The 26,517-nt window shown below is 40.3% G+C and overlaps 1 protein-coding gene across 1 annotated transcript in view; it reads right to left on the minus strand.

Annotated features, from left to right (window-relative positions):
* bmp1a (bone morphogenetic protein 1a) overlaps nt 1-26,517 on the minus strand; it is a 30,378-nt gene that overhangs the window by 1,518 nt on the left and 2,343 nt on the right. The window contains exons 2-19 of the mRNA XM_072388208.1: nt 21,058-21,171; nt 16,586-16,711; nt 15,317-15,434; nt 13,869-14,047; nt 13,476-13,581; nt 9,293-9,417; nt 7,523-7,638; nt 6,641-6,743; nt 5,669-5,785; nt 5,160-5,305; nt 4,859-5,054; nt 4,512-4,637; nt 3,333-3,493; nt 2,946-3,126; nt 2,705-2,830; nt 2,412-2,539; nt 1,790-2,003; nt 1,333-1,583 (exon numbers count right to left, since the gene is read on the minus strand). Coding sequence (XP_072244309.1) covers nt 1,333-1,583; nt 1,790-2,003; nt 2,412-2,539; nt 2,705-2,830; nt 2,946-3,126; nt 3,333-3,493; nt 4,512-4,637; nt 4,859-5,054; nt 5,160-5,305; nt 5,669-5,785; nt 6,641-6,743; nt 7,523-7,638; nt 9,293-9,417; nt 13,476-13,581; nt 13,869-14,047; nt 15,317-15,434; nt 16,586-16,711; nt 21,058-21,171 — 2,633 coding nt within the window. The remainder of the gene's footprint in view (nt 1-1,332; nt 1,584-1,789; nt 2,004-2,411; nt 2,540-2,704; nt 2,831-2,945; nt 3,127-3,332; nt 3,494-4,511; nt 4,638-4,858; nt 5,055-5,159; nt 5,306-5,668; nt 5,786-6,640; nt 6,744-7,522; nt 7,639-9,292; nt 9,418-13,475; nt 13,582-13,868; nt 14,048-15,316; nt 15,435-16,585; nt 16,712-21,057; nt 21,172-26,517) is intronic.

Raw genomic sequence — 26,517 nt, forward strand, 5'->3', positions numbered from 1 at the left:
CCTCCAATAAAAACTTAAGTCCTCTCACATGCTGAAACTGAGGTCAAACCGGTGACAGTGAAGACCAGCCTCTGACTGCTTGTCAGCCAGAGGTGTGTAGGGGGGTTACGGTTCAGACCGACCCTTTGCAGCTTAACTCTGACTCAGGATTTGGCTGATAATCAAGAATATAAAAACACCCTGATGATTAGGGCCAGGTGTGTCACTGCGGAGAGCTCTGATAAGAGCCACACAACACAAAGCACTTCATATATTTCAACACCATCTTCAGTACAACTCCAGAAGAATTGTTTCCAGTAAAGCAAAAGGGGAGTTAATTCTTTTATGTAAGCACAAAAAAGAAGTATCCATCTTGACCATACTTTGTCAGAATACCTTATGAAATTTAATTGAAAACATCGCTTTTTAAAAAATAATTAGTTGTTTAAGGTCCTCAGTGAGCGGCTTTGTAGCTCTGAGAAAGACAAGCGCTGCAAAATGAGAGCAGCCACAGCTGAGGCAGCAGACTGTAAAAACACCGTACCGCTGATTAAAGCTGCCAGTCAACATTAAAAATATACTGTATCTACAATGGCCCATAACTCTCGGCAAAGAGATTTAAAACATAAGAAGAAAGCAGCCGACCATTTTTATTGTACACCCAGATAAGGTCTGCCTCTGCTGAGAAAAAGCCTGGGGCTAAAAGAAAGTCTCCCCGCATCATAAATGAGTTTTCACCCTACTTTGGACTGAACGGTGTCAGTTTATTTCAACCTGTTTTATAAAAGGAAACTTGATTGAGCTGCTCCCAAAGGTACTGAGGGTGCAATGTCCCCTCAAGCAGATAATTCATAGGAACATGGAGGAATAAGAGGCTGGATTATTAATGAAGCATGTAAATTGAATCAAACTACTTTCTGACCTGAAGATTCTCGTGTTTCTAATCCCTGTTGGCCTCATTGTTCCACACTCTAACAGCAATATCAGCATTAGGTGATTGTTTTGAACTTCTAATCCCATGCTGTGAACTCTGATGATCTTTCAACACCAAGAGAGTTACTGCTTGCGTTGACCTACAACCACCTCCACAGCAACACTCCCAAACTCAGAGGATCTTTAAGTGATTTAGCTGTGGACTGGAATCAAAAACTCTTGGGTGGTTCACAAAGTCACACAATTACAGGCAACCAAAATAAGTAACTCAAGAGCAGATGTAATCCCAAAACACTCATCTGAACACTCCTGTTACACTTTAAAACAAAATAAAGGGCTAAAATTTACAGTCTATTTTTTTTTTCACAAGAAATGACATTCAGAGAGGAGAGATTAATAGACTTTTTTTTTTTTTTTTACCCCTGAGCCACAGTAACGTCCCAGCCGTGGAGACTTTGTGTCAGCTCCATCAAAGAGCTCCATGTAGTCGTAACCGCAGTCAGCCTCCTCCTCAATCTCAAAGGTCTGGAAGATGAGCTCCACGCCATAGCCTTTCTCAGCTGAAATCACCCACTGACAGTCAGAGGCTCCGGGATAGTTATTATCCCCAAACTGAGCATGGGAGAACAGGTCCTTGGTTTTGACCTCGGCCTTTAGACGACCTCCACACTCTGGACAGTTAAGTTTAGTCAAGTTTATAAGAAGAAAAAAAAAAAGGATTTTTAGTCTAGAGTCAAACGGATACAAAGAATCCTTAAACATGTTCTGAAGTTAAACGGAGTTTAGTAAATTTAATCAAGTCCTGATGAGCTTTAAATGCATCCAACTAATGCATTAAGTCCAGAAGTCAAACTGATTTCTGTTATAACATTCTTACCTGCAGAATGGGAAGCTTCAAAGCCTTTTTTCTGGACAGAGTTATCAGAGAAAAAACGAATAAACAACTTGTTGCTGCTAGATGTGATGGGTGAGGGTTTCTTGGTGCCACAGAAGCGGCCGAGGGAGCTTGCTTTTGTATCTCGCCCGTCATAAATCTCAATGTGGTCATAAGCACATTCCAGGTGGGCCTCCAGGTCGATCTCATTAAAAGCCTATCAGAGAACAAGATGATGATGATTGAGATTAAATGATGGACACTGACATATTTGATCTTTTTTTATATGACAGTTTTGTTGCAGTGAATTATATGCTGCATAAGAAAGTTCTGAGTGGAGGACTGAAGTCATTTAAAAACAGATACTTGTAGCACTTGTTTGTGATTCTATGAGCTGTGCTCTACATCTGCAGCACAGTGAACAACAATGCAGGCAGTAACAGAAGGGGGAGCCACATATCATCAATGTTACAGTAATTACTGTAACAGTTTCTAACATGAACACAGTAAACACAGATGTCCCTTGTAAATCTAACAGTACAATTACTCTGATAAGGCACACATAAATAAACACAAGTGGTGAGTGAAATTATCAACCAGATAATGCAGGAGGAGTGGCACATACGATTTTGATGCGGTGGCCTGGAGTTGTGGTGAGCGCCCAGGTGCATGCTTTCTTGCTGGGATATTTATCCGGCCAATTGGGACTGGTAATGACACCACTTACACTATTCACAGTGTGATCACAGCCAGCTGCAAAAAAGAAACAAAATAAATACATCACTGAGTCAACACTGGTCTGCAGCTAATACAGAACAGCCAAACATTTAGACTGAGCTCAAATTTAAGTATACTCTCACTAACCATACAGGTAAACGTGTCAGCGCATCAAACTGAGGAAAATCTGTGGTGAAATACCTTCTTTACAGTCGTGCTTGTTCTCATGCAGCACAAAACCACTCCTACACTGACAGCTGTAGCTCCCAAAGGTGTTGACACACTCATGCTGACAGCCCCCGTTCTCCTTAGAGCACTCATCTTTGTCTGAGGAAGAACAGAGGACACATTTGTGGCTCTTCACTTTGACAGATCGAAGCTCTGTCAAGTGACGTGAGAGAAAAAAACAAAAAACAAAAAAAATAACACTGCTATAACTCACCTGAAAAGAACTGGGCTTTGAAGCCCTTTTTGGACACTGTATTGTCTGATTTGAACTCAATGCGCATGTTGTTGTACTGAGAAGTGATAGCTTCTGGTTTCTCTGCCCCACAGAACTTCCCATGTAGCCTTGAGTCGGCTGAGAGTCCGCTGCGCACCTCTACATAGTCATACTTACAAACCTGTGCAGAGAAACAGAGCATGTGAGAAGGCTGGGACATTTTGTTTGGTTTTTTAATTATGAAACACAAGGAGGAGTGGAAAATATTTGACAGGACACAGATGCAGGGTTTTCACAAGAAGTCAGAGTGAAGAGATGTGGGGCAATAAGGAAGAAAGCACAGAACAAACCCACCCCATGTCGATTCATAATAACCCAATTGCTCACGTCATTGCCCTCAGTCTCGAAGACGTCAAAGAGCAGAGTGATGCGATATTGTGTGGGGGCAACCAACTGCCAGATGCAGTTCTTGTTTGGAGGATACTCTCTGGGCCATCCTGGACTGGTGATCGAGCCATTCAGCTTGGTAATGAAGCCTCCACAGGCAGCTAGGTAGAAAACACAAAAAGGGAGGAGACAAGGACAACAGTTAGCTTAACAGAAAGAGATGCAGATGTGCCGACTAAAAAATAAATGAAATGACCACGTTTTAGCAGCACATCCCAAATGTTACATTGCCCTTTAAAATACATTTTCTCTGTTCTGTAAATACTGTTTTGCTTTTGTTTTTTTTTTAAATTACCCTGATGACAGCCTGACCTTCCTGCCAAGAACTTAAGACAAGCTTTATATCAGTTATGCAATGCACACCCTGTTACAAATACTGGCACTGCACAGTCCCTCACCTGACTATTCTTAGTTGAAATGAAAGTGTACTGTTGATCCTTTGTGGCTGCAACAAAAGCTGTGTTGACACGTGGATTATGAGATTACATATGCACAATAATGAAATGCTGGAGCCATGAAAATAAAAAATATCTAGCTATAGATGCCTATTATTATTATTTTTTTTTTTTTACAGCATGTAAACATAGTTTCAATTTATATATATTTAAAAAAAACACTTTGTCATGTTAATAAGCATTATTTATGCTTTACTGATACCATATCCTTGCATAAGGGTAGCATGTGAGTGCATCTCCTATTATACATGTTATTTATTATCATTATTATTAAATATTAACAAAGAGATCAGAATTTTATTGAATATTTCTTTTAAAATCTTTTTTGGGACTACGTTGTTGTTTAAATTTTTTAAGCTCATATGTACACCAAAGTTGAAGTGATGTTTGACTTCCTCTTGGGGCAGACATGGGATAAGTGGTAAAATGACCCAGGTTGTAAACTAGCACTTAGCTCTGAAAAATACAACCTATAATTTGAGACAAAAATAAAGCTTGCGTTGTTCTATCACAAATCTCTAAAAGCACAGCCATCTCTGCTGGCATCTTTTCAGGCTTTTGTGAATGACTGTACTTTTTACATTTGGGTGGCTAACAGTGTAAAGTGCTTTAGGGTGTAAATGACATGGTGAGCAGAGCTGCTGACTGTCCTCCCTATACTTACCCTCACAGCTGCGCTTGTCAGCAGCCAGCTCATAGCCTGGGTCACAGGCACACTTGTAGCTGCCTAGTGTGTTGACACAGCGTTGCTCACAGCGACCGTTGTCCGGTTTGGAGCACTCATCCGTCTCTGGAAACACAAAGATATGTTAGGGCCCTTTCAGTTGGCCCCCCTGGTTCAATAGCTTACAAGAGAAACCCTCCAAAGCAACAGCAGAGCCAGGAAAAGCTTGTTGCACAGAACCAAAAGGTGCAAGCAGAACAAAAGTATGGCAGAGGGCTTCCCGGAACATGTCACATATACAGATGTTCACATTTTTTCTAAAATGTTTGCACCCTTTGATCCCTCACCTTTGAAGAAGTTGGCTGCAAAGCCAGCCTTGTTGACAGATCCATCTGAAACAAATTTCATCCACAGATGGTTGGAGCTGGTTTTAATGTCATCTGGCTTGTCGTAGCCACAGAAGCGACCCAGCAGAGGACTGTTTTCAGAGATCCCATCACGCACCTCCAAGTAGTCATAAGCACAGCTGTCATGTCTCTCAATCTAAAGAAAGGAAGAAGGTTTGGAATTAAAAAAAAAAAAAGAAGAAAAATACACAAAAGAAGAAACAAACATTATTTCAGTAAATAATGTATGATATTGTTGTACCTCGAAAGACTGGAAGGTGAGGCCCACATGGTAGCCCTGTGTGACAGAAATCTTCCATATGCACACTTTATTGGGTCTGTAGTCATCGGGATAGTTGGGGGACTGAATCTGGCCATTATCCTTCTTCACCTCCCCGCCACAGATGGCTGCATGAGACAGTAAAAACAATAAAAACCAACACTGAGCTCTCTCGAGAGCAATATCATCAGTACACGCCTGTGAAAGAAATCGCCCTTACAGTTGATTCACTGATTTACACAAATGGTTGCACACATATATACACATCATTCCTTGTTTGGTCTGGAAACAATGGGGCTAAATGTGAGGGCCAGCCAAAATCTGATTAATGCAGCGTAAAGCGCCTGACACATCGGCAGCAGAAGAGCCAAAAACTGTGCATATTGCTTCGGCGTCTAGGCACATTGCTGGATGTGTGACTGCTTATGAATTCAGTCAGATGAGTAACATGCTGGGAAAGGGTGCAGGGAGAGTAGTATATAGGTGCTTACCCTCGTAAACAGCGGAGAAACCTTTTCCCACCCAGTTACTGCTGCTGCGGAACTCAATCCACAGTCGACTGTCAGTGGAGATGATTGGCTCAGGCAGCTTATCACCACAGAAACGGCCTGGGTCACAGGTGAGGACACATAAACGTAATCAAAGATTAGATCATCATGACACCTGCAATAGCCCTAAATGCTCAAAGAAACGTATTATGGGATGATGAAACAGGAAGTGAGGGGCCGTGCTCGATAATATCAAAAATGACAAGAACTAAATGTATAATGTAGTAGGATTTAATGATTGTGAAATCAATTGATAATATGATTCAGTGTGAAAACGTGAAAGAGATCAAAGCGCTGCTCTGTACACTTATCAAATACACATCAGAGGTCGACTAATACATCGTCCGGCCAATATATCGGGACGATATTTGCGTTTTTTACTTGTATCGGCATCGGCCGATACATGCGTGCGTTCGCCGATCAATTAGCACATTAGCGATTGTTCAAATTTCTTTAAAAAAAATCTTCTCAGGAAGGTCATTTGCACTACAAAGGCCTCATGCTGCTAAGTAAAGTGCACAAACATTTAAGTGTTAAGATGTTTATTTCTATTGTTATACATTTAAATGTTCTACATTATTTGCTATTGTTAATATGTTTAGTTTGTTTTGTTAATAAATGTTTATTTTTTCATTTAAATTGAGACTTGTGTAACATTTGTTATCATTGTGTCATTTTTATCATGTAAATGGAGGGAGAAAAACCAATATTGGCTTCAAGAATCAGCCCCAAAAAAAAAAAAATCGTCAGCACATATCGGGGATTGGTTGAGACTGATGTCAAGGCATCAGCCTTAGAAAAACCTGTATCAGTCGATCACTAATACACATAAAACCCTTCTTCCTCTGTCAATACTGTCAGTCCTCGTATTACAAAATGTATGAGGGGGTGTATCTGTCTGTAGTCAAAACTGACCTTTAAGAGGTGCCTTCCTCCAGTATCCATCTCGGATCTCCACATGGTCATACCAACACAAGTGACTCCTGTACAAATCCATGGAGGTGAAGTTCAAAATGATCTTAAAAAGCAAGAAAAGGTGATTACTGACACGGAAAGGGCAAAAGGTCATATACTAGAGAGCCTCAGATAAATATAACAGTTGTTCCATGCCAACTTGGCCACAATTCAGAACTCAACGAAAAATAATAACAAAATAAACACTGTCACCACAAAGTTTTTCTTTATTCTCCATAATCGTTTGGTCGATGTAGTATTAGTATAGCTAAAAAACTAGATGTTATGTTCTCCTATTATTATTGTTTTTAAATGTATTTAAAATAAGAGGTATTTCAAAATTCCTTTAAATAAAAAGGTGTTGCTATTTATAGCAGACAAACATGATGCAAAGAGCCACATTTTTCCAAAAAAATTATTTTCACTTTCAAATCATTTCAGTGAATTGAATGTCATAAAAAAAGGGGAAAATTCTGCTATATTTAGTAAAACATATTTTATGATGTCATTTTCTTGTGGTGGGCAAAATATGAGATGTATGAGATCTAGATTAATACTATATGTAATCAAAGTTTTGTTGCAAGTAAGTAAAAACTCGTCGACACATGATCTTTATAGAAATAGATTTTACAAAACACAAAATCCGAAAGAATATTCCTTGAAAATAATGTAATAATAATAAAGTATTTGGAGAGGAGTTTTAGGATTGAAGTTGTTTTTTTTCCTGAAACTCTAAATCATAAACTGTAATGACTAGTAAGAGAAATTAGGCCACATAGGCAGTCAATGGTTGTTGCTTTCAGGAATCTCAAAGCTGATCTGCCACTTTCCATATGCTCGTACCTTTTCCCCTGGTGTGACTGATATTCTCCAGATGCAGTGCATGTAGGCTGAATATCCGTTAGGGAAGCCAGGTGAGGAGAAGTTCCCACTGCTGTCCTGGAGACTGTCCCCACATCCTATCCACGTACACAACACACACAGAGCAGCATGTCAGGCCTGATCAGTACGACACATTGCCAGTCAGTCTCTGCCAGAAAACAACTTTTCAAGCTCTGAAGTGAACTCCCTAAAACCTGGCTACAGACACAGATGTTGGATGCTGGAATTATAACACTGGATGTGAAACAAAGGGCAGCTCTTCTATGTTCAAAGGCACATCTGCTGATATTATTACCCACAACCCCGCATCTCAACCATCCCTTCCCCCACCTACTCCAGATGATGATCACACAAATGGAATAGAGTGCGAGACGAGATCTCCGAGCGTCCTCTGAAAATAAACCTGGCCCTTTATAAATAACCCAGCCCTCTTGATGATGTGATGCATTATGTATGAGTTGCCAGAGAAAAGAAAAAAATAATTAAAAAAAGAAGAAAACAGCCCTCAGTTTGACTGGCAAAACTTAAGTGTTCAAGTGTGCAAGGATCCAAACACAATACACTGCCTCATACAGGGACAGAGGGAGGCTCCTGCCAAGTGGGGGAAATATGTGTTTCATTAAGTCACAGAGGAAATAACAGAAAGCACTCGGGTAGCTTCAGTTGTCATTCTTCAGAACCGTTTATGCATTCACAATTACCTCTGGGCTATTTTTACTTTGGGCTGCATTTAGCAGGAGTTAAGAAAACATCTTCCTTGCCTGTTTGGATTTATTGTTTCTCTTTAGGATTGCGTGTAAGCAACAAAGCAATGAGCCCTGAACTACCAGTAGTGTGTCATAATGCTTGGCAGAGGTCTGACAATCTTAAACCAATAACCAGCACACAGGCACACAACAGGTATGACAAATGCTCCCAGGAATGCTTCTTGAATGGGAGATCTGTGGCTCTTTAAGGATCTTTTTTTCCTACAATACGTGGAGAAACTCACTACCTCATCCCCCACAATGTGCGCCACATCATCCACTCTTCCTCAGGAGGCTAAGATAGCTGTGATTAAAAAGACAGAATGCTGGCACTGACACACACATATCAATTTATAGTTAAAAATTTAAGTTCTACTTTAAAACCATACTTACTGGTCTATCTTTGGTGACATGCCACAGTTTATTTGTTGAGTTTTAATATGAGGCTGGCGGCTCAGCTACTGCGACTCAACTTGAAATTAACTGTCTGACATCAGATTTATTAGGCAGGAGTCTATTCTTTAATGTATATCTGTTGATATCAGAAATTCTGTTTATCTCATCAGCATTTAATCCCTCCTCCTTTTTGGAAGCAAAAACAAACTGTGTGATTCAGAAAAGCGTCAGGCTGTGAGCACAGCTACACAGTTTACATTGGACAAACAATGATTTGTAGACATGACTGCCCTCTCGAAAGAATTACTTTAACCATTGCATTCACAAGACAAGTTGTTCTTTTGCATTTATCTGGGAAAGAGTGATGAAAACATCTTGTCCTTGGGTTGTGTTTACACTCCTCCCAGCTTGGGAGACTCGGACGCTGTAGCCAAGGAACCACACCACATCAATAGTAGATGCAAACAGTGTGAGCCACATCTGGGGAGGCCAGGAGGAGCTATGGACCTCTCTCAGGGTTATGTTGTGCACACATGCAAAAATAGATAGGAAAACCCATAGCAGACAGGATCTGTCATTTTGGTCTTACTGGAGCATTTGTAGAGTTTGCGCGCCTGTGCAATATCCCCTTTGCTAAGCCTGGTTCTCTGACCAATGGATGGGCGCACTCCGTTCACGTCGTAACGTGGCAGGATGGTGTCCAGGAAGATGCCTCTGTTATTCAGAGAGAGAGATAGGTGTTAATACTGCATGAAAACCAGACTGCATGCTCACAATCCTGCAAGACTTTCCAAAATGCGCACACAATGCCAAATACGTGTGCTTAAGGATTAATTTAGTGTACCATCAATTAGTGCAATAAATCACAGTCATCTTCACCAGTATCAACTGTTTCTTAAGGATTAAGGTTTCTAAACACCAACATTAAAACGAGCAACGTCCATCACGACAAAGCAAAAGAAAATGTGGTCTGTAGAAAAATTCAGTCAATGCAACAACCACACGAGAGGGACACAGAAAGCGCACACTCATGTTGTCTTTGGATTGGCATCTAAACAAAGCTTCAGAACACCAATACACATTTTCAGTTACAAAGTCTAACAACTATAAATGTGAAATTTCTGATATAAACATCAAATGAAAATTAATAAAAAAGGTTAAATTTGTGTGTGTAAACTGGGAATCTCATAATGTATCATACGTATTCATTTTCATTTATTGTCTATTTTGAATCTTTTTGAATCTATCTGGCAGATAGTTGTGGTCTCTTACAGTCTCTCAGTCTTTCTTTGAGGTCACATGGTTGGTTTCAGAGGTTAACACTGTGATCATTCTTCACTCACTTGTTTACAAGACACGTGGACCTGAACTAAGAGCTTAAATCCTTATCCACAGTTACTGAGCGATCAAAATAAATTGCATGATCTGTGAACACTGGCAACATTCTTGCTCAAAATGAAAACTAGGAAAGTGATCGGTTAAAAATCTGATGGATATAAAATAGCAGCATAGAACAGGTAGTACAAAAAGTCTCTCCTCCTTAGCGCTGCCTCATTTGGCACTTTGCGTGATTATCATCTTCATTTTTCAAAGTATCAGAGATAAATGACCTGGCTCCCTGGCTGTTCCCATGGTGACATGCCTATCAACTCCAAGCATGTGCAAACAGAGCAGCCTGAGCTAACAGTTCAGACTCTGCCTGCCTGCATGTCTGTGAGCCTCCAGGAGCCTGTATGCTGGCCGCTGGAAGAAAAAAAAATGCCACTCAAGACAGTGTCAGAACAAACAAAGGATCCACAAGCAAGTCTCTATTTGAGTTGGCATTGCTCCATGCATCCGTCCTGAAAACTATCTCTGGGGGGGTTAGAGTTAGAGAGGGGGGGCGGGGGGGGGGGGTTGAGCTATGAGTTTGGTAACACAAGCCAGACAAAACGCATGGGATCAATCCTGCGCGTCCCCAGGAGACACAGCACAACATCAAGACAAACCATGAAATCTGCCGAACAACACCCACGGCAAAGGCCCTTGCTTCCCACGGTGATTTACCGTAAAACACAGAGCAAATACCCTGACTAACAACGGCGCAACAAAGAGCGACATTGACACAGGTAAATCAGCCAATCAGTGCTACAGAAAAAGTGCGTGGAGTGACTTGAGAAAAGCTAACAGGAGCCCCACGTCTGCTAATACAGCTGTGTGAAACATTCTCCAACAGTGGCGGCCATTCTTCTATTTCTAAGCAGTTGTATTGATCAGTACAGTTCCACAAATTAGGAACAGAGCTGGACTGAAAACAGAGCAGGGTGGATTACCTCACAAAAAAGACCGGACTGCCCTATTGTGCAGCAAGCTGTAAAGCATAGTGAAAACCAAAAAGATTAAAAGGTTAAGTCCAGATCCTGGCCTATGACAGGCAACACTACATGTGCTGAACTGATTGAAATCCAATATGAGCTAAAATCTTTCTCTACAACAGTCATTAAAACAACAATGGATCAGTTGCGGCGGAGTATAATGTTTCGTAGTCTATATATACACCAGATGTTTCTACAGCCCTGTTCTTTCATTTTCCTGTGCAGAAATCAACACTAAAATTAAACAAATTCAAACTCTGTGAAAAGCGAAGATTACTTTGGCTCTATACTGAGTGAACTGCATTGTCAACCTGCAGTTTAGATACACGGGGCCAGACAGGAATTTCTGTGCTTTGGCCTACATCCAGCCTCAGCCTCCTTTTACACAAAGATTCCCTCTCTGCTTCCCAGAATCTTTTTGCCACCAGAGCACGCAGCAGATCTGGGAAGAGGCCACTACAGTGAGAGGGTAAACCAGGAGAACCAGTGGTGTGGGATATATATATTCAGCCGACAAAGAAGGCCAAGTAGGAAGAGCAAACAGCTGGTTCCTATATCAGACTGAGGTAGTAATGATCATAGTCTGGGCTTACTTGTTTTTTTGCTTCTACGTTTGTGTGCCCAGAGATCACATTACACCAGCTCTGACTTACTGAGTGCTGTCACAGCGTAACTGCCATAGGCAGAACAGTGCAAATAATGAGCGACTGCTCCTGCAGCTGCTCATTTAAACAACAAAGCCAGGAGCAAAAATGCAGTTTTCATAAACAACACTTAAGTCTTGAAAGTCACATGAGCAGGCAACCCTAATAATCATTTGAAGTGCAGTTATCACAGCTTGTATGTGGCCAAGCTGCCAAGAATCCACTTTACCGTGATTGCAGTGAAGCTTTTGTAATTACAAATCAGAAGCTGAATCAGAGTCAACGTCTTTCCAGAGTTTTATTTAGGCTTTGCAGTCACCCAGCTGGCAAATAACCACAGGTTTAGATTACCAGAGTTAGGCGCCTTGTCTGTTTCTCGCTGTGTGGATTTTTCTAGGAAGGTCCTTCATCTAACAGCACAACACCCCTATATGGTGCTGAATGACAGCACCATGTCTGGCAGGGCTTCCTGTAGCATCCAACAGGGAGTAGAGAATGAGGCTGTGCTATTTGAAGTGTGACACAAACAGTTCTGCTTTTACAAGCAGAGGTTTTCTAAGCAACATGTTATCAGTATCCAGCAGTTTGTGTCAGAACAGTAATGGGAACCAATTTACGCTTTAGGAATATAAAAATGCAAAAAAAATCCTCCATTAAACATGAATGAACTGCCACTACTTTTTGGCTTAATGAATTGTGCATGGTATGCAAAACACAATTAGCAGCAACACATTCATTACAAGACCTGAGTGTATGAGGGTGCAAAAATGCTTTGCAAGAAAAAACTCACAAGAAAGTCTTTGCAGTAGCCCAGGGTGACAACAACTCATCACAGAAGCCTCTTCAAAGAGCTTACACGACCATAACGAGGTGGTTTGTGGCACAACTTTTACAAGAAACTTCAGAGCCTTGAAGGTGGCACAAAATTTTTTTCTTACGATTAAGCAGAGCTACTGTTTCTGGGCGAGCTCAACTACCTGGAAGGAACACTGCTTTACTGGAGCAGCTGCTGCAGCAAAAGCAACAGGGCCTGGGTTGAGGAGTCTTAACTTGAACATGATGTGGGAAGGAGTTGGACAACCCAGACAAACAATTTAACTTTTTTTTCTTTGATGCTAATCCTACAAAGTGTAAAAGTATATTGCTGAGCCACATTAGGAAATACCACAGGTAAAACTACTTAAATTTAAATTTAGAGACATTAAAACTTACTTCACGCACCAAGTATATTATCATTTGACCCTCAGAAATTCCAAAACAGCTAAATGAGACTTAATCTTGACCAAATGACATAAATCACATTCTGCCTCTTCACTTTCCCCAATTGTCTATACAATGTTAACACTGAGTGTTGTAATAAAAAGCAGCCCTGCCTAAATAAAGTCAGAAAAAGCAAGAGTGACCCTTGTTCAGGACTGAAAGCTTCAGTAGTTGATCCACCTAAGCCCCTTCTGCTCCCAGTAAGCCACTTTGCGCCTCTTCGCACCTAAAGTCAAACAGTAAGAAAACTATATAGAGTAAAATCAGACTAACAGCATGGAATTTCAAAACCTGATTACATCAGGCAACAGTCTTCAAGTGATTTATTAGTAGGGAAGAACTCTGAGTTCCATTCTTTGCTTTTACCAAGATTTGGGATTTGAGCCATATTACTCATCAGTAGCTTGCTAGAACAGTCCTTGTGCAATACAGATCTAGACATTCACATTATGAGCAGAAATGAAAAACAAGGTGATGGGTCAAAAAGATGATGTTCACTTGGCTTGGTGCCTACCTGGAGAATGTATTCCTGGCATAGTGCATGATACTATCAAAATCATAGACTTCTCCCAAAGAGTCCACCTCCCCCGGCTCCATCTTCAGAAAGTTATACTCCTGTCCTGAGGGAAGAAAAAGGGAAAATCACAATTGAAATATGAAACTGAGTCATACTGTGAAACCTCATGTGTCTTAAAGGTGAATACCGATGGTCATGATTAATTTTATGTGGTTCAAGAGATCTAAAAACACTTCAGTGAAGGCTGGAAATGACTTTATGTCCTACAGGTCTCTACTGTTTCTTCAATCTTTCCCAGAGTCTATGTGCAAATAAAATTTTGTCTCTACATGTAAACTGTATTTCTCACACATTATTGCTGAGGGATTGCTGCTAGCCCTGTGCTCTTACCTGGTTGAATGTTGTCCCTGATAATGCTGACATGCTCATCTCGATCAGGCCGCGTGTGTTCGTGCCAGAAGCCAATTACATGACCCAACTCGTGCACCACAATGCCAAATTTGTCACAATTTTTGCCGATGGATATAGCCTGGGGGCCTCCTCCGCGGCGACCCACATAGGAACAACACCTATGAATCAGCAGCCGTGAACATGTGGAAACACAAAAAGCAGTAGTGGTGAATAAATTACTAACAACTCAGTGGAAAATCAGTGGTTATAACGAAAAAAATATCAATACCAGCAGCCTGTTCTGTTTCATGAGAGTCATGTGAAGCAGCCTATCATCCACACACCCAGGAGTGACATTCATTCATCTGTATGCCAGTGCAAATTCTGAGAATGATGCTGGAAGCTGGCTGCAGCACCCAATGTCCATGTGATATGAAAGGTTCAGTGTGGGAGTCTGCAAGACGGGCATACACATAATGGCCCTGTGGGCCAGACAGCCGCTCTCTAATTACTGCGAGCCAACTCAGGCTCTCTTGAGACACGCCTTGAACTTTGCACAGGACAGATGGGGGCCTGCTGAATATGCAGCAGAGTCAAGCTTTCCCACTGCTAACCACCGTTGCCTGTGGATAATGTCATCCTTGTTGCTCTAAAGGCCAGTTAACAGGCTAAAAGTGGCTATTAATAGTCGACTGCGAAAAGCTCAGTTTTGTGAGTTTCAGACAATTCTTGTTAAGCCATTTGTCTTCAATGACACAAATCAGTTTAAGAGCTCAATTGTGAAATGGTATCTGGTTTGTGTGAGGCTAAATCTGTTTGAGGTTGGTGTGTTCCCTGGAAATATCTCCAATATCTCAGCTACAGTCTACAGTCTCAAAAACTCAAATTAATAGGTTGCTTTGGTTTGTGTTTCCAAGAGCACCAAATGTTTTAATTAAAAAAATTATTCATCATGAAATAAATTAAAAAAAAAAAAAGGGACACTACATGTCCAAACAGATTGTCAACAGTCGCTTAGCAACAACAAGAGCCTCAACCAGCACTTCCCCTGAGAATATGTTTAAAGAGAAATGCTGAGTGGACACTGAGCCTAACTTCAGTGGAGTGTGGTAAACAAGGTTGTGGAGAGGCTGGGGAAGTCTCCCCCTTGTGTGCTGCCCTGTATGACACAAAATCTCAGTGACTGATGCAGTGTAAGGAAGAGGCACAGAAAATTCCAGTCCACTGAACGGCTACCTCTTTCAAAACTAGTAGGGGGTTAAGTAGCACCTCACTGACTGCAGAGAGACTGCAAACAGAATGCATGAACAATGGTAAAAAGGCTGCTGAGTAAAAGACTAGGAAGAGTACTCAAGCACTAAATAATTAGCAGAGGATAAAGAAGGCTCAACAGAGGCTGACCATTGTTCAGTTCTTAAATGTTGGAGCTAAAAACCCCACTGACTTACCCACACGGTCGGTAAGTGAAAACAATATAGCTCTCCTCCTGGGTCCTCTCTATAAAGGTCACACAGGTGTGCTTCTCCCAGTGCCGCATGGCTTGGCGGAATATAGCCCGCTGGCTGCCTAAATAGGTTTCCAGAGAGGGCAAGAAAACACACACAGAACTTCATAGAAAGAACGAGATTAATTAAATGCACAGCCGACAACAGCTGTTGCTCTTGGATAAAGAGCTATTTGAATTAAGTTTTTCTCATAAACACCCAGAATGGAAAAATTTGGAATAAACTTTTCAAGACTCTTTCATCTTTCATATACAGTATATATATATATATATATATATATATATATATATATATATATATATATATAGTGTTAAAAACAAGCAAAACTCAGTTTTCTTTTTAATAATCACATGTCACTGCTTCCTAAATAAGAGAGTTAAAGCTGTAATAACTAGACCATACATAAGATCAGTATTTGTTTTTATTTTCAAAAAATGGGAATATTCTAAGTCAATAGTCAGATTTTCTATTCACTACTAAAGCAAATCTGAGGCGATCTTTTGAAGCCGCAAACTTAGACACATTTCCATTGAGTAGTTTGTAGCAAATAAAATAGGCTGTGCACTGTTTCCAGAGTGTGTACAGATTGTACAGGCTACGTTGTTAGTGGCTATAAGTAGAAGTTGTTGTCCTAACACGGAACAAATCTCAAAGAGGAAAAAACAACATCTGCGGTGGACATCCGAAAAGCTGAAGATGTAGAGAGCTCTTGCCTAGCAATTATCTTAATCTGTATGAATGTTTGGGATATTTTGTAGAATCTGGGAAGACGCCACTCGGTCATGGCAGTTTGTCTGCTGGTTCAGACCAGAAACACCTTGTGAGTAACATCATATGAATCCTTTCCAAGTCAGATGAAATTTGCAAAGTTGTTTCCATACTCCCTAATGCACATCAAGCATTCTTTGAAATAAGAAAACAACTCAAGCAACCATATAAAAAACACTTTACGTATTTTTAAAATTTTTACTGTTTCAATTCCCATCTTCTAAATGTGAATAAAAAACAACCTTGAAAACTGGTTCAGGAACAAATATTATTCATCAAATATTGTGACTCACAGAAGCAAGACATCATTGACGCACCATGAACTAAATCCAAGAATTATCTTCATTATTTAATTGCTGTGGAAATGTTTGTGACCTCCAGAAGAAATACAATAAAATAATCTTGACTGCATCTGTTATATTCTGTTAAATTGTTGTTACCTACCACTGAAGTTACCACTGATGACATAGGGAATAACGCCTTCGGGCCAAACACGCTCTGGTCTGGAGGTGGCAGCCCTTTTCCTGCGCTGTGAACTTCCCATATTTTGATGTCTGCGATTGACAGATCCTGAAAATTTCAACAAAGCAAGAAAACAAAGACAACACGAATGATTCTGTTCATTTCTTAACAACAGTGGAACTGTTTCTCCTACATTTGCAAGCAGAGACGATAGCTCTAGATAGTTAATTGGATGACAAATGCTCTTCTGATGTCATTCAAACACTTATAAATCACATTTGTCATTTAAGTAATTGCATTTACTCCCTTTCATCCCCTTCAAACTACATTGTTCTCCTCTTTTCTTATTGAAGAGATTTTATAGAGCACTTTCTTCTTGCAAATTCATTTCAGCATTTTGCTGTCACTCAATCATGCATAAATGTAACCATGAAGATTAAGCTCCCACCTGAACCTGGTGACAAAAATAAGAAACATTCATATGTGAACCACATATTGCATGATCTCTTGGCTGTGCTTGATTTTGCTGCTCGAACAGTAGAAAGTAATAGACACATATGACGTGTTGGCATGTCAGGTATTGTAAATAATTGGACTTTTGCTTCTCAGCATAATAAATTGATTTATGGAAAACAAATGCAAAGTTTTTATTTGAAGTAAGAAAAATAATGGAAATGTATGTTGTGTTTTAGAACAAGAATTAAACTTATAAAAATATCAAAAGGTGCCAATTATTCTGCTCAAACGGCTTTCCCGCAGCAACATCCCTTTTCAACAGAAAATAAACAAACTTTAAAGTGAGGAATAATCATCATAAAAGTAACAAAGACAAATAGTTCTACAACACATGGAGCAGACTTTATGAGGCTCTGCTGACTGTATAAAGTTGCAAAACTTAAGCAAAAAGGAACCCTGTTATCAAATCTGATATCTTTAGGATATATACATGTGTGTCCCTGTAGGTGCATGCATGTGTCTTATGAGGGATGCCACTGGTGTGTGTGTGGGAATGTGTCTGATAACTACGTACATTTCTTCATTGGTGGGAATACCCACGAGGACTCTTACTTCGCTATATATTTTACACTCTGTAAAATGTAAATAAAAACAGATTGCAATGATTTGGAAATCTCCTAAACCAATATCATATTCACAAAGGAACTTGAAAAGGCATGAAAACACATTAAATGATTAAATGAGATTAATATTTTGTTGCCCCCTTCGTGTCTGCTCAACACTCCTGAGTCGTCTGTGTTGTATTTCAGTGATGCACCAAATGCTTTCAGTTGATGAAAAGTCTGGACTTTTCTACTACAAAGCCATGCTGTTGTAATAGATGGATAGGTGCCTATGTTTCTCTAAAACCTATATATATCTTTCAGAATTAATGGTGTCTCTCCAGATGTACAAGTTGCCTCTTCCACAGGCACTAGTGTACCCCATACCATCAGAGGTGCAGGCTTTTGAACATAGATCTGATAACAACCTGAACCCCCAAAACAGAATTTTCCAGAACGGTTTTCCACAGCTTTTCTGGATTACATTTACATATGGTTTCTTCTTGGCATGATAACGTTTTAACCTACATTTGTGGATGGCACGGTGAACTGTGTTCACAGATAATGATTGCCGGAAATGTTCCAGAGCCAATGCAGTGATTCGTCTGTTTTTAATGCAGTGCTACCTGAGGCAGCATATGCAATGGACATCCAGTACTGATTTCTGACTGCGTCCTTTGAACTCAAAGATGTCTCTAGATTCTCTGAATATTTTTATGATATTATATTCTATAGGTAATGTAATATTGTGAAAACATGAAAAACCATCTGTACTTCTGAGAGACTCTGCATCTCTAAGGTGCTCTTTTTTTAATCTAACCAATTAAACTAATTACTTGAAACATGTTGCCTCACCCGTCTCTTTTAAGTAAGCACTAATTAACCTTTCCAGCCTTTCACTGTCTTTTTTGAGACGCATTGCTGCCATCAAATTCAAGCTAGACAGTTTTCCTGTAATCGTAAAATGTCTAGGTTTTAACATCTGTTATATCTTCTGTTTTCTATCACAAAGGAAATTCAAAGCATTGAATTGTGTTTTTATTGACATTTTACTTAGCATCCCAACTTTTTTGGAACTGGCGTTTCATTATAATGTACCTACTTAGTGCAATGCAGTTCTAATGATTTGACAATGATTGTTTTATTTAAGGAAATGATTCATGTGTAACATGTTGAAATACTAACAGATTGGGATATGATATAATTGTGGTTCTGAGAATTTGTGACCTTGAATTAACAAACCATAAATGTTGACTCTGAATGACTTACACTCCATTGCAACATAAGACACAAATATACTGTTGAGATTGCAGAAGTGAATACTTGCCTTATAAGGGCTATCAGTAAATCTGTGTAGGAGGCAAAACTGCTGAGAAAGACCCTTACATCTCAGCAGGATGCAGGAAAAAGTCATCAACTTAAGTTTTACAATTGCCATTTCTCTCCCCCGTGTCCCTTTTTTTCTAATATTTTTGATGATTTCTGTGCACTATGTCTGCAGCAAGAAGAATAAAGTGTGTGTGTGTGTGTGTGTGTGGGGGGGGGGGGTTTGGCACCACTTCAACTGCTTTTAAGATGTATCGGGAGGAGAAACTTCTGATAAGTACAGGTTTACAGCCCACCTCTGTTATCTAGTACATCTGGGGTTTTTTTGTTTGTTTTTTTAAAGTTTTAGTTGTTGTTCTTTTGTTTTTTTTATTTAATTGTCTTTTTCTTTATTTATTCATTGTTACATTACTATTATATACATTCTGTGTATGTAATACCTTCAGTGCATAGTTTCATGTGTTACCCCTTTATTTTTTTTCATTCTTTATTATTATTCTAATCTATGTTCTGTGTAGTATTGGCAGCACAGTGGGTGGGTGGGGGGTGGCAGGGTTGTTCATATAAGAAAAATGTAATTGAGTGATGCCTGAGAGGGTTGTCTTTTTTTTTCTCAAATAAAAATATGTTTAAAAAAGGAAAATGTTGAAATATCAACATCATGACAATACTTGGAAGCGGTGACTGTAAGCTCTTTTTTGAATGATTACTTACTAAATTTCATTAGTATGCACAGTTTGCAGAAAGGGATCGAATTTGCTGGGGTGGTGTGTTCTGTTGAAGATTAGTCTGCAGGAGTAAATGTTAGCAGCTTTGCGAGAACAATTCACACGTACACTTGTTCATGTGTTGTGGAAAAATGCTGATAACAGCCAAATCTGCACAGTTAACCGATAAGAAGTGCTGGGGAGACTAAACTCAGAAAATGTGTTAATTATGCTATGATTAAGTACACCACATTCCCTTGTAGATAAGGATTTATTCTTTTTTTAATTATTTTAGACTTGCACACTAATTTTGCGCCAAAGGTCCCTGCAATTTCATGCATGTAACGTTTGGGATGAATGTAGAGCTATGCCCTCAGCTGTGGCTGCTGTGGTTAGATGCATTATAATTGAGCAAATTCACAGTCCAAAGAGAGAAGCTGTCACACTCGTGGTATATTTCAAAGTTTTTGGGTCTACGTGTAATTCTATCTTGTAGTAAATGAAAAACCTGATATGTCTTCTTAACTGTACTTAAGATTTTGAGATTTTGAGTAATACAGAATACAGTAACACTCCGGGGGAACAAAAGTGCAGCACCCAGGCTTGATGTGTTTTATGTGTCCTATGCAATATCACCATTAAGGTGGTGTTGATTTTGAACACTAAATCAGCTTTCATGCAACCCAACAATTACATGTGTAATTTACTGAAGTGGATAAATTAATATTCAAATATTCAAAGGTGAGTGTGAACCCACACAGTCTGTCTCCGTTGCAGTCGTTTACCTGAGAGATCCCCATTTAGTCTGAAAATCAACACACAATGGATGTTTTAAGCAGCTGGAATGTGTTTTTAATCCTCCACAATGTGTCTTTTCTTGTATGTGCTTACTAAGTAAAGAAAAGAAAAGCCAGAAAACTGTCACTGCACAGCAACGTGCGCTTGCTTGTTGGTTCCTGCTCACCTATAGTTTCCAGGACTGTGAGACTACTCGGCCCTGCTGACTCACAGCTGCTGCTCAAACAACGGTTTTCAATTTGAGAGCAACATTTAGCCAGACAAAGCCCAGCAATTATTCTCAAACATGGTGTTACAGGTGCAGTAATGTGTACTGATTACATAGTTGCAGGCACTCGCATTAAAGGGGCTCATGAAAAAAAAACAAAAAAAGAAAAACAGCAAAGCTACCGTTTGACTCCCAGGTGGAGATGATGGGAGTGGTTTTACATAATGTTGTTGTAGGTCTTTGCTGAAATTTTAAATCTCATGCAACAATCAAAAACACCTCGTCCTTGTGCTGCAATGACGAATTGTTACCTCAGGTTGGCACTTTCAGAGCAGTTGCTGTTTCTGTTGCTGTTACCTGTATCTGTGTGATTAACGGTGTGGACGGTTCTCTGCGCCAAATCTATTATTCTCTCCACTTTAAAAGATCGCATATCCTCCTCATCCAGAGCAATGTCTCCCCAAAAGGCAACTGAAAGAGACAAACAGAAACAGCACATGTAAGACACGACAGTTTCACAATACCAAGAATCGGCTTGCACTGTGCTGTAGCCTCAAGCTTTTCCTGCTGCTCAGACTGAGCAGGCTGCATGGCGGCCCAGTCGAAGCACTCGCGGCAGGTCTATAGTGTGTAAAACACATATGAAAGTATATGTGCTCCTTCTCTGTTTGCCCTTTCCATGCAGTGAAATGAAAATAGAGTTGTGGGGCAGAGGTATGTTGGTTTAGTTTACAGGTCAACCTTGTCTCAATTCAGTTATGAGACAGAAAAAAAGCAGCACATTACACAAGGCTTGCAAAGATCTGTGCAGTGCAGATAGTACATCAACTGAGCAAACTGTTGCCATGATTAAATTAAGTAATAGTCCAAACATTAACCAATAACAATACTCACACTATGTCCTTTGACACCTTTAGATACTAAATGAGAACTATCAGATATGATGCAATGAGACTACATTGAGTAATGTGGGGCACCTTGAACGAGTAATAGCCCTTTAATGAGGCCAAGGAGATGGAAAATAACCAAATAGTCCCATTTATTAGGAATGTGCTTTATTAGATTTCTGAGTAAATGCCCCTTTGCTAGAAGTCCTCTCTACAGAGAGGGGTGCTTACTTTTACAAGCTTTTAACACCAGCAGGTTTCCAGAATTTATGGCTCAGCTTGTATAGAGGAGTTTCAGGAGGTGGGGGTGTTCCTGGAGAAATGGGTGGAATAGGGGGTGGGGGGTGGGGCAAAGGAGTGATACAGTAATTCATCTTTAATAGGAGATGACAACCAGAGGGGAAGCGGAGAGAGGAAGGATACATATCCCCTCTGCCCATATCACAGCTCTGAATAGGGAAGGCATATGTGCAGCAGAGAGAAAATGAGCTCTGACAATACAAGAAAGAAAAGGATGAAAAACACACAATAAAAACAAAGCTAAAAAGAAAGAACTGGCACTAGTCCATCCAAAAATGATTAAATCTGGAGCTGGCTCTAGTAAAATCAGGCCAGTTTCTCACCCCGCAGGACTCAGAGGATGCACAGCAGAATGACTGGATTAAAGGCTAATGGTAGCAATGAGAAAAGGTTTGTATCAATGCTGGCAAGACAGGACATGTAATGAGGAAAGGTGTGAATTTCAGAGGTCAAAGGGATCCTCTAATTTGTGCTTGCAAAACATCTGACTCTGACCAAGTATGAGACACAAAACAGAGCGCTTACGGTCAGCACTCATACTGACAGCAATTGGCAAAAACATTACAGATATGGAGGAACTACCAGATGTTGCTCTGTTTAGAATGGATGAACTGACTACGGAATGACATTTTTTACTTTTATCTTCTCTTTTTTTTTTTTATTCCAAGAAGTGGTGAAAAGAACAGACAGCACTTGTGATGCTGAGGAATAGTTTTAAATTTCAAGCAATCTGTTGAAAAAAAAACAAACCCTGCATGTTAACTGCTGGAAATAAAAAACTAAAGGACGTTTCTTTTCATACTGTTTCTGCGTATCAGGATATGCGCAAGCTGTGACCAAATAATGATGTGTAGGCTTTCTTCCATCCCCACGAAGTCCACAACTTTTGATTCCTAATCATCCACCACTGTTCTGCAGGGAAGCTGGTTAATCCGCAGAGTCATTGTTCTCAGACAAGAGTGGAGATTTAAGTGAGCAAATGCACTGCCCAGTGGCATTAGGACCCATTTCCCCCAGGCGCAGCAGTTGTCCTGGAGACACTGTAGCAGGTTTATGGAAAAACTCGCAGGGATTTTGAATTAATCCCCTTGTCTCCTGGCTTTAATTATCCACACACACACACACACACGCACAAGGTTTTAAGAACCTTTTGTATACAACTCACAGCTGGGATTGAGGCCAGGCTATGGAGAAAAGTGATAAACTAGATACAGAGTGCTGCAATAACACGAATAGAAAACATAGTGACGTGTGTCGTACAGTAGATTACAGCCCGGTGAATGTGGCAGATGGCAAGTGATCACCACGGAGTGCAGTGCTGTATCTCTTTCCAAACATTATTCATCTCCTAAATGACAACAGCTGCAGCTCTGATAATACTGTCTGTGCAGAATATGAGGCAACAGCAGAAAGGTTTATGTTCTAGTTGGCTTGTCACTTTTTAGACATAAAAACTAACTAAATAAAAGTACTTTAGTTTGTGATTAACTGTGTGTGTAATTTTCCTAAAAGCCATGCCCCTTTTCCTAAAATATTCTGTATAACATTGAGATTTGTTGAAATGCTGGATTGAAAAAGTGTTACGCTTAAATCCAGCCTCCCCCACTGATTATCTCTCTTTTTTTTTTTTAAGTTGATCTAACCCATTGTAATCCTTATCATCTCAGTCTGACCCCTGTCAACCACCATAACCAGTCAGATTACACATGAGACCACGGTCATATTAATCCCATTGATTTGTGTGATGTCCTAGCCTCGACCTCTGCAGTCTCAAATATTTCTGGACCATTCCCATAAATCTCCTTCAGTGAATCCCAGGCCATGGCATCTGCCACTGAAACCTGCACCAACATCAATACTAAGCCTATACAGACACTAACATCAGCCTATATTTATGAGGCCAGCTCCACTGGGAGGCCACAGTTTACTCTTTGCCATGCTTATAGAGACATTTAGACAGCCTTCCCCATACATGACCTAATAATGAGGGACAGAAAAGCCGGGCCGCTCTGGAATCATGGAATGCATCACAATACCTTGGCACCGGCTTTCACAGCCTGTGTTTGGTAACAAACGCTGCAATTTGAATTCCTATAGAGGCCAATAGTTTATTGCATTAAGGTAATTACCATCTGATTACAGTGTGAGTATCACTTTTCAGGTTTTCATGGGGCACAAATCTTTTCAGGCAAATTCAGGGCAGTGCAGCCACGGCCTGTGGCTGCACATTGTTCAAAACTGTCCTGAATTAGTACAGCAGCAAAGCCTGTGCAGCAATAATATCAAGACAAACTTTCTTAGAAGCATAATTCTAATTTAGGAATGATGAATCGCATTATGCACGGCCGTTGTCGTGTTAATATGGTACCATTCTCCTTTGTAAAAACAACACCAGCTGGCATTTTTTCAGCAAACGCTTACCTTGACATTTCCTAACACTGCAATTTGAGCCCGAGGGGAAAAAAAGTCTGCATATCTCCTCATCTTAAAAACGTAGGTATAGTTTAATTAGAAGAGAGGTTCTGACAAAGTAAAAAACAACAGCTTGAGAGTGAAGTAATTATTCTCCAATAAAAGCCTGACATCTCATCACCCACAGCTGGGATCAAGAGCGCGTTGCTGCCACCACAGTGCAGCTTCCATCTTATTGACTAAATGAGAGCAGCTTCAGCTGCAAAGGGCACACAGCAAGAGACTGCCTCACCTTTAACATTTCACACTCCATCAAGCCCATTAGCAGATTGGATTTCCCAGCTCATCCCTGCCGTTGACTACTGACACCCTACTGCCAGTCAAACTCCTTCTAATGATTCATCAGCTCACCAAACATTGGTCTTTTTTTCTAATGTTGCATGGTATCTGACTTTTTTTCCATAGATGAATCATTCAGCATCACACTGGAGGACTGTCACCATTTACAAACCATTTCTGGTAAAAAAAAAAAAAAAGAAAGTCTGATGTGAGAAAAGAGCAACTATTCGCCAGACAGATGTCCGATGTGAGGTATGAATCTGGAAGTAATCTTCAAATCCATAAATAACTATTGAAGGAAGCACCCTAAATATTTACTGAGGGTGGAGAAAAAAAAGGTAAAAATCTTCCACATGTGGAGCAGCATAGAGCAGATGAATCACAAACACTGAAAAAAATACTGTTAAACTGCTCATTACAGCAAACTAACTGGGCACGCTTTGAGTCAGACGCTCTTTGAGTCATTTCAATGAACCTTCCCAAAACAGTTGTTTTCTCTTCAGCTCTGCACCTAGACTTGGTATTAATGCAATGCAAGATTAGTTAAAACTCAGCTCAGACTGCAAACATATAGGTCTAACTAAAGCGCTGATATCATGCCAGTAGATCTGCTCCCTAATCACCTGAACCCTGCTGAGAGAGAACTGGCAGGGGTCCTGTAATGTAAAAAAAACACCCAGTGTGGGCTCGGCTACACAGTCTTAATTCCATGATAAAAGAAAAGCATCTGCTTAAGTGTCGTTTAAAGGCCCATTCCTGAAGTTCAACACGCAGCCCCATCACATTGTGAGAGTAGAACTGATAGATGAAGCTGGGTAATCAGTGGCATGGTTTCTGGCTGCCATTATCGGAGATCTAAATAAAAAATAAAAAAAAAAAGACTTTGAAGCAGGACATCAACATTACCCACTGATCTAACAATAGCACATAATTCAAGCTGTTACAAAAAGCCTCAAGTAGATTCTTCTGGACAGGGAGCTGTTTTACATCTTTATACCAGATGTCACCATGAACTGAAATCTTCACTAAACACATGCATGGTTGCAGGATCTGGTGAGTAATTATAATGTAGTAGGTGAGCTGTTCAGTAATTTAAAGGTTCTCAAAAATATCCATAAATAACCTAATCACAGTAAATGACCAGCAGTGAGCGGTGACATGCATGACATAACTCCCTGTTGACAGGGAAGCAGCACACAGCCAGTGGCTAACCAAGGAGGCTCCCTCATGAATGGCCTGCACTCACCTCACCTGAGCTGGCGTGGGAGAGAGTGACTGACCTGCCCCAGATCTTCTGGCCGAGCATTCCCTTGGCACAAGGTGAATGACCGAGTGTGTTTGAAGCTGTCAGTGGAAAAAAAAAAACTGGGGGCTCGTGGAGAAACCAGTTGCATAAGAGAGGACCACAGAACAGAGGGGTTCACAGGTTGACCTGTCTGTAACCGAGGCACAGACGCTCCAATGTAGAAGTGTATATTCAAACCTTTAACGTGCACATAGTGCACGGCAGAGTCAGCCAACGCCGACACATGAGTCTAAGTAGATTCTGATGTCTGTGCCTTGAATGATGGCAAAAGTCAAACCAGTGATGACTTTAGTGATTATTGTCTGAGCAGAGAGGACAATGAGCGTGTCTGGTTCTCATCCATTTTTTATTGTGAAAATGAGTGGGTTTAATCTTAGAGGCTTTTTAGAGTCTTAAATGGCTTCCTGGGATGCTGCCAAGTTTGGGGTTGTGCAAACGGAGGAATTTTCCACTGGTTATGTCCTAAACAGTTAGAATTAGTTCAGTCTTATCGCACCGCTTGCTTCAACCAGCATGTATCTTTCTCATACCTGGTGGAGTGACAAATTATTTGTTTTAATCTTGGTAAATGCA

This window comes from Leuresthes tenuis, unplaced genomic scaffold, assembly GCF_036924035.1.
Source record: "Leuresthes tenuis unplaced genomic scaffold, fLeuTen1.0.hap1 SCAF_6, whole genome shotgun sequence".
Taxonomy (NCBI): Eukaryota; Metazoa; Chordata; class Actinopteri; order Atheriniformes; family Atherinopsidae; genus Leuresthes; species Leuresthes tenuis.